This window comes from Electrophorus electricus, chromosome 13 (assembly GCF_041902795.1).
Source record: "Electrophorus electricus isolate QZ-2024a chromosome 13, ASM4190279v1, whole genome shotgun sequence".
Classification (NCBI taxonomy): Eukaryota; Metazoa; Chordata; class Actinopteri; order Gymnotiformes; family Gymnotidae; genus Electrophorus; species Electrophorus electricus.
Window position 1 is genome coordinate 3,880,770 of NC_137509.1, and position 9,079 is coordinate 3,889,848.

Below are 9,079 nucleotides of genomic sequence, written 5' to 3' on the forward strand. Positions count from 1 at the left end.
CATAATTTTATGATTTATGATTTTATTGTATTCTGATACATGCACACGAATATGCATTAAGACTAGCTGCACTTATAGTTAACCATTACCTACATGAATATTTAACACAGGTAATTATCCTTTTATCACAGTATAATAATTATAAGGGATATCTTTACTCACTATGTTACTCTTAAACTGTACACTTAAAGTTTTCCATACAGTGTACTGCCCATGAATGTAGTATATGTGTTATTATGAAAGGTGTGGTTGACAACATGAAGGGGAACAACAGGATACAGGATTCAGTCTTTGGGATGGGACAGGTCAGGCCAAACCTCACAATGCAAGGATGTTACCAAGGATGTATTAAGCAAAAATATATACAGCAATGGATGTAAATTATATTTTTATTGCACACATATCGTTAAATTGTGGGAATGTAATACCCCTACTGTGTGGTTTCCTACAAAAGAAGTGACATCTGGAAGAATAGCAAGATGTTTTAGAACTTCTCCTCAATCAAGAAAGAAAGGTAATTAGTTTGCTCTCCAAACAACCACTTGTCTTTGTTTTTTTTTCTCTTTGGAGAGAATTTCCTCCACGGTGCTGTTCTTGGTTCAGGTGCAACTGGACACCTTAAGATCTGAAAAGCAGTCTTGGATTTGTGCTTCGATTATTAATAACAGAGACTGAGAACCAATTAATCATCCAATCAATAAATCATGCAATCAATTATTCAGCAACCCAATCAATCGATCGCATAAGAACTTTGCATGACATTTTGTTCTACCTTCTTTAACTCTGAATATTTTGTAAACTGGATTACCAGGAAAGACGCTTTGTAAATAGTAGATTGGGTCTGTAAATATGTAAATTATCTGCGTTATATCATAAAGGGGGCATCAGGGACTTTTATTTCTATTTTGTTTTGCTTTTAAATATTGTCCTCTCAGCTTTGTCATATTGTGTAACTGTATTTTGGCTATTATTTTATTATTGCCACACTAATTCTAGCAGTTGTTCAGCTTATAGCCCCTCAGAGGGAAGCAAATCCTATTTGTCAGCTTGGCTGCGGTGAGTCAGCTCAGGACCCTGGTACAAAGAACTGTTGTTCACCCAACACTGTAATTAGCTGTATGATCAAAGTTAGCTGGTCCATAGCGTGTGAAAGGCGAGCAAGTATAAAGAGCCCTCTGGTCCTGGCAGGACTCCGGACATCAACAAGACCAGCACATATATGTGCCAATACCTGCTGCTAAAATCACAAAACGCAGTTCGACTGTAGTAGGAGGAAACATGGTTAGCCGGTAAGTGTCAAGTTAAATTGTTAACTGGGGTCACAAACACTAGCATGAAATTGTCATTTGATTTAAGAAAGGATGAAAATAAATATTTTGCATATAAAAATTAATGTGCAAGAAAATAAATTAATACTTTAAGGTTTTGTGACAAAGTAGCTCAGATAAGTTTAGATCAATCCATTTTCTGAATGAATAGTGCAATCTAGAAACATGTTATGTCTTGTTTTACTCAGTGTTGATCCTAAAAACAGGGCTCTGATGTGCTAGGACTGTTAGTTTTGTTACTAAATCAGCAATTACTACACACGAGTGTTTTACTATTGTCTTCTCCTTCATCCTGACTTGGACATAGTGTAATTTAAAACCTATTAAGAAAGGTTTATTTAAAATGATTTAACTTGACAACTAAATTCAGATTAATTTTAAATAAGCAGAATTAAATTACAAGAGGTGCTTGGCCTTTGTGGTTGGCCAGCAAAACACTAACCTTGGTGGCTTTTTAGATTTGAACACCCTGCTGGTGGTTATAAGAAAATCTTTGAGACAGTGGAAGAGCTAAATGAACCCCTGCCAGCAACAGTCACAGGTGAGATGTGTATTCTCCTAATTTTTTATATCATATGTAAGCATCGAAAATGTGATTATTTATACATTAGCCATACCATCATATCAATAGTTTGATATTATGAACATTCCACCCAGATGCACTGTGTGTTAGGGAGAGGACCACTTTCAGCCTTCAGGGAGGGGGCTGTGCGTTTGCCTTCTCCACTACAAAAACCACACACAAACAAACAACAAGAGAACATTTTAATAGAAGACAGTCCACATTCCACCCAGATGTACTGTGTCTGTAGTATCTTACCAACTGTCCGTGCCTTCAGCTACAACACAGTTTGATATTACATAGTGATAATACTAATCAATGTTATTGACATTTTCTTAAAGAATATTTTGTGAATATTATTAAGTAATATGACTGTTTTTTTATTCAGGTCAAATTCCATCTTTTATAAAAGGAAGCCTGCTTCGTGTGGGTCCTGGATTGTTCGAGGTTGGATCAGAACCTTTCTATCATCTTTTTGATGGCCAGGCCCTTATGCACAAGTTTGATTTCAGTAATGGCCAGGTCACGTATTTCCGCAAGTATGTTTACACGACATAATGAAAGCTGTAGCAATTCAGATTTGAATAGTGATCAGTACGATAGCCAGTGAAATAATTATAGTCGCAATCCACTGTTTCATTAATACTTATCACCATAAAAAAGGAAAACTTTGCCCTTGGAGTAATTACAGGGCAGAATAATATGCCATTGTGTTTGTAAGTGCTAAGTGAGAGAAAAGGAACAAAAATCTCTCTGGTAAATCTGAATTTAGGTCACTTCACATAAATGTAATGATTCTGCCAAATGATGTCACTTTCATTAGAGCAGTTCCAGGTCACTCAGGTGTGTTTTTTCTATGGTGAATCGTATGTTTCTGTGTTGTATTTGAGAAAGTGAATTTGTGCTTTGTTTGCATCAGAACTGACAAACATTTGTTTCACCACTTCCCAAGGTTCATCAAAACAGATGCCTATGTGCGTGCCATGACAGAAAAACGTATTGTGATGACAGAATGTGGAACCTGTGCCTATCCTGACCCCTGCAAGAACATCTTCTCTAGGTTTTCACCTTGTGTTCAACTACTCCATCTTTATATCTTGATTTAGCTTAATTTTTTCCTATATTTTATCATTTTTAGACAGATTCTGGCTCTTTTAATTTTTTGGGATTCTGGCTTCATGCCATCACTTGATCACTTGTAACTTTATAATGTTTGTTGGACAGGTTTTTCTCTTACTTCAAAGGGGTTGAGGTAACAGACAACTGTTTGGTGAACATTTACCCCATTGGAGAAGACTTCTATGCTGCCACAGAGACTAACTTTATCACTAAAGTTAATCCAACCACTCTAGACACCATAAAAAAGGTCATGATGAAACATTAACAAACAAACATTATATTTAATCTAATTTACCCCTTAATCTATTATGGTAGCTCTTTGCACTGAGAAAGCATTTATTTAAAGACCTTATGACTTTAAATCAGCAGATTTAATTCTTCCCATTACCTTTCTTAAAGGTTGACATGTGTGATTACATCAATATAAACGGGATAACAGCACACCCCCACATTGAGAGAGACGGTACAGTCTACAACATTGGAAACTGCATGGGGAAGGGAGCCTCACTAGCTTACAACATCGTCAAGATCCCACCCACCCAAAAAGGTGATTGATGTTTTATACTGAGCTGAACCCAGACATTGGCTGTTCACCAACTCAGGCGTGGGCCTAATGGAATCTTACGATGGGAATTAATGTTCTTAGTGAGCATGCTGGCTTAAAGCGGATCATTTGTTCAAAAGCTTAATTTTAAATGAATCACCCAATTGTAAGCATGACTAAGCATCTCCTGTTTCTTCTGTTTCTTCCTCCAGATAAGTCAGATCCCATTGAGAAATCCAAGGTTGTGGTGCAGTTTCCCAGCGCCAACAGACTGAAGCCATCATATGTACACAGGTTAATTTCAACACTCCTTTTCCATTCCCTTCTACTAATACTTAGCAATTCCAAGAGTTTGAGGACAATGGGCATATTATGGATTAAACCTTCCAAGATAAACTAAACAACGCAACTTCATTCAGTAGTCATAAGACAAAGACTTGTGTGCAAAAAGTGTGATTAGAGGCCTCATGAAGTATACATTGTCTCTGTTCACTGGTGCAGCTTTGGGATGACTGAGAACTACTTTGTCTTCGTAGAGACGCCCATCAAAATCAACCTACTGAAATTCCTGAGTTCCTGGGCTATTTCTGGACTCAACTATATGGACTGCTTTGAATCTGATGAGGAGAAAGGAGTAAGTGATAAAAACACAGTAACAATGTATGTTTTTATAGCAAATACATTTACATGGTAAACATAAAAAAGACAATTATTAGAAAAGGGTTTTGGTGCAAAAATGTTGCAGCTCTAATGTTGCTTATACTATAAGAAATGTTCCTTACACTATAAGCCTGACCAGCTGTAGGACTCCATCATCTCACAATACATAACAGCAAAAACAACACAAATGACACAAATCTTTTTCGCAGCTAATACTGATGGAATTTTACATGTCCTAATGATTTTGTTGAAATGTTAATTTCAACAGACATGGATTCATATTGCAAGGAAGGATCCAGGGGAGTACATTGAGTACAAATTCAGGGCGTCTGCAATGGGCCTTTTCCACCATATCAACTGCTACGAAGACTCTGGCTTTATTGTTTTTGATCTGTGCACCTGGAAAGGGTAAACTGAACAAAGTGGCATATTTTGAAAAACTGTTACAGTATTATTACATTCAGAATTCTTTTTATTTACTGGGCTGTAAGTATTGCTGCTTTTTTAAAGCAGCTGAATTTGTATTTTTTCAGTAAAGGCAATGGAAGCTAGATGGAGGATATTCTGGTGAAGTAACATATTAGAAGTTTTAAAATTGCTAACATCAAGATCAGAGTACTATAGATTTTCCACTTTCCCTTAATCTTGGAGTCTGTTACATTTGAAGGATCTGAATTTGTTTCATAATCTCAGACAAATTTGCATATTAAACCACACATAAATGAAGTTTCCTGGTGGCCTCACAGATTTGAGTTTGTGTACAACTACCTGTGGCTGGCTAACCTGCGTCAGAACTGGGAAGAGATAAAGAAATATGCCAAGGTCGCACCTCAGCCTGAGGTGCGGAGGTTTGTAGTACCACTGGATCCCTGCAGGGTATGTCACACCTTTCTACATTTCTTCATTCATAGCATGGCATACAATAGATAAGAAGACATTTTCTTTAAAATTCTATTTTGAATTGTACTTTCCTTCTCCTTTTCTATAAATAAAAAATTGCTGTGCTACTGCTAAAGGTTATTGTAATTTCATCTCATTGTGCTGCATGCCTGTATGACTGTGTCTCCATCGCTAATACACTTCTCTCTCTCACGTTCACACACTCACAGGAGGAGCAGGGAAAGAACCTCATTTCTTTGCCCTATACTACAGCCACTGCTACTATGCGAGGGGATGGGACCATCTGGCTAGAGCCTGAGGTGCTCTTCTCTAGCCCTCACCAAGGTCAGAGCTTATTATAGCACAGCATTCACACCTCACTGCAATGACTCATTATCTCATACACACCTAGCAGCAATTGCTTATGATCTCACACACCTCACAGCAATTTCTTATTATCTCATACACGCCTAACAGCCATCACTTGTTATCTCACACACACCTCACAGCCATCACTTATTATCTCATACACACCTAAAAGCAATCACTTATTATCTCATACACGCCTAACAGCCATCACTTGTTATCTCACACACACCTCACAGCCATCACTTATTATCTCATACACACCTAAAAGCAATCACTTATTATCTCATACACACCTAACAGCCATCACTTGTTATCTCACACACACCTCACAGCCATCACTTATCTCACACCCACCTAACAGCAATCACTTATTATCTCATACACACCTAAAAGCAATCACTTATTATCTCATACACACCTAACAGCAATCACCTATTATCTCACACACACCTCACAGCAATTACTTATTATATTATAAACACCTCACAGCAATAACCTATCTCATAAACACTTCACAGAAATCACTTATCTTATAAACATGTCACAGCATATCACTTATCTCATAAACACCTAACAACAATCACTTAATAATTTTGTATCTCACACACACCTCACAGCAATCACTTATTATCTCAGAAACTGGGTATGTGGCTTGAGAGTGGCCTAAACAGATATTTACTTACATTTAATGTATCTACAGATTTAAAATTTAAAAAAAAATCCTCACTATTTATTCTATTTGTTTAGAAATTAAGTAAATACTTACTTGTATGCAAATGTATACTATTAAATAAGTTGAATACCCTATTCTTGAAGTCATTTTTGTAATATGAGCCTCCTCAGATTGAGTAATATTATACACAGTCCAGGTTACAAATGTTTTATGTTGTTGTTGTTGTAGCACCGCAGTAGCACATCAAGTACCATCCTTGCCAAAATACACATTCCAACCACTTAATAAGAAACATCTGCCCTGTAGGTGAACAACATAGCTGTAGAGTGAGGGACTACAGTTCATCTGCCCTGTAGATGAACAACATAGCTGTAGAGTGAGGGACTACAGTTCATCTGTCCTGTAGATGAACAACATAGCTGTAGAGTGAGGGACTACAGTTCATCTGTCCTGTAGATGAACAACATAGCTGTAGAGTGAGGGACTACAGTTCATCTGCCCTGTAGATGAACAACATAGCTGTAGAGTGAGGGACTACAGTTCATCTGCCCTGTAGATGAACAACATAGCTGTAGAGTGAGGGACTACAGTTCATCTGCCCTGTAGGTGAACAACATAGCTGTAGATTGAGGGACTACAGTTCATCTGCCCTGTAGATGAACAACATAGCTGTAGAGTGAGGGACTACAGTTCATCTGCCCTGTAGGTGAACAACATAGCTGTAGAGTGAGGGACTACAGTTCATCTGCCCTGTAGGTGAACAACATAGCTGTAGAGTGAGGGACTACAGTTCATCTGTCCTGTAGGTGAACAACATAGCTGTAGAGTGAGGGACTACAGTTCATCTGCCCTGTAGATGAACAACATAGCTGTAGAGTGAGGGACTACAGTTCATCTGCCCTGTAGATGAACAACATAGCTGTAGAGTGAGGGACTACAGTTCATCTGTCCTGTAGATGAACAACATAGCTGTAGAGTGAGGGACTACAGTTCATTTGTGGTCATGCACAAATGTGTGTTCTTGCTCTTTATCAATAGTCAGTTTCAAAAGATCACTGTTAGCAAAATAGGTCTGTGCCTCAGAACAATCTGAACTCAGTAGTGACAATGATGTTTGTGGATGTCAGTGTCACCGCTGTGTCTACATTTCTTTTGCCACTTTAGTAATATCTAGTTAGTGGTACGGTCCAGACCTGACAAGTGATGACTCGGGTAGAGGGTAGCTAACAAATTGTCAAAGACCTCAGATAGGCTGCAGTTTGTAATTTTAACTGTAAGGTAGGTGTACCTAATAATGTGTCCAGTCCAGTAGCTTCAAAGTTCAAAGTTCAAGTTTCTTTTTCTTTTATTTCATTCTTTCTTTTCTCAACTTCAACAGCTTTTGAGTTCCCGCAGATCAACTACAAAATGCACAATGGGAGAAACTACACCTACACTTATGGGCTTGGCCTCAACCACTTCATCCCTGACAGGGCAAGTTTCATTCCTGATTTGAGATCAGTCAGTGTTGACACTGCAATTATAAATGGTAATGTCTGCTAGTGTTAATAGACTATGTATGGGTATAGATTTGCAAGCTTAATGTAAGGACCAAGGAGACCTGGGTGTGGCAAGAGCCAGACTCGTACCCTTCGGAGCCCCTCTTTGTACAGAATCCCAGTGGGGTGGATGAGGATGATGGTGAGTCAGGCTACTATACAGAAAGAGAAGGGCTTCCACAATCAGGGCACAATCTAGATGGCGATTCCCTAGTAGTTATTCTTTTTGGACTACCAAGCTTTTTACACTGTAAACAAGTATAGGCCACTAACATAAACCTGCACATTTAGTCTACAACAAATTAGAAAGTAATAGTTATTTTACTGACAAAACAAACAAAAATATAGACATCTAAAAGTTTAAAGTAAGCTGTCGAAATGCTTTGTAGGTGTGCTATTGACAATCGTGGTGTGCCCTGGAGCCCAGAGTCCAACCTACTGCATAATTCTGGATGCCAAAGACCTGTCAGAGATCGCTAGAGCCGAAGTAGACGTCATGACACCTGTCACCTTCCATGGAATGTACAGGCCATAGAGCAATCATCGTAGTCAGCTGGAGTGCTCCACTATCTTCCAGGCCTCACTGTCAACCTCAGGACATCTCCAGGAGCAAATTCTAGGAAAAATATAAAAACTGCACATTTGTGATCATTTTTCATTTCTGAATATTGTGTCTATCAAAATAGTGATTTGACACCTTCTTCTCTTCTCATTCATAAGTGAATTTTTCCACTCAGCTCAGGTCTTCAGAGGATGGTCTTGCAAGAAGTAGTGCATCTTAAGTAAATAGCATGGAAGTTTGTTTTTTTCCAAAACATTTTTTCCAGTTTTTTTTCAGTGAAGTTCCCCATTTCATCTAATTTAGTTAAATTTGCATCGATTCTTTTAAATCAGCAAGCAAGCAATTCAATTAGATCCAAGGACACCTTACATTAATGGTTTAACATTTCTCAGATATCATTCACCATGAATTAATTTTCTGTGCAGCATATAACTGTACAAAATCGGGTAACCAAACTGAAATCTACAGGATTAAAACCGCCTCCGTCTTGTTTCAGCAGATGAAGAAAGGCTGCTATTTTCCTGTGAAGAGTTGCATAATTGCTAAGCTAGTCTCAAGTAGTTTAAGCTTTTTCTATAAAGGATTGTGTTGCATGTAAAATAGGTTGTTTCACTCTAGAGCCAAATCATAGTGTTGTAAATAGGCATGCAAAACTGTATCTGAGCATTTTTCGCCCCTACAAAGGTCACCCCATCTTTATATATAGATATCGGACAACAATTTAAAATACTGAATAAATGCGTTCTATGGCACACCTGTGGTGTTCATTACAAATGCAGGAGATATGTGGTCTGGGTGAACTCTGGTAAGCCACACAGGGGAACGGACGCAAGAAGGCTCCCAAA

The 9,079-nt window shown here is 38.1% G+C and overlaps 1 protein-coding gene across 3 annotated transcripts; it reads left to right on the forward strand.

Moving 5' to 3' along the window:
• Window positions 1–1,062: 1,062 nt before the first annotated feature.
• Window positions 1,063–8,986, forward strand: rpe65a (retinoid isomerohydrolase RPE65 a). Of its 3 annotated transcripts, XM_027028760.3 has the most exons (14): window positions 1,068–1,289; window positions 1,787–1,869; window positions 2,279–2,429; window positions 2,843–2,950; window positions 3,115–3,256; window positions 3,409–3,556; window positions 3,766–3,847; window positions 4,055–4,187; window positions 4,482–4,621; window positions 4,960–5,089; window positions 5,323–5,437; window positions 7,513–7,607; window positions 7,703–7,814; window positions 8,062–8,986. In XM_027028760.3, the coding sequence occupies exons 1-14, from the start codon at window positions 1,279–1,281 to the stop codon at window positions 8,205–8,207; spliced, it is 1,596 nt and encodes a 531-aa protein (XP_026884561.1). In that variant the 5' UTR covers window positions 1,068–1,278; the 3' UTR covers window positions 8,208–8,986. The 3 variants fall into 3 exon arrangements, with proteins under 3 accessions (XP_081551017.1, XP_081551016.1, XP_026884561.1); XM_081694890.1 differs by lacking the exon at window positions 7,703–7,814 and having other exon boundaries at window positions 1,067–1,289; XM_081694891.1 differs by lacking the exons at window positions 4,960–5,089; window positions 5,323–5,437; window positions 7,513–7,607; window positions 7,703–7,814; window positions 8,062–8,986 and having other exon boundaries at window positions 1,063–1,289; window positions 4,090–4,187.
• Window positions 8,987–9,079: the final 93 nt, after the last annotated feature.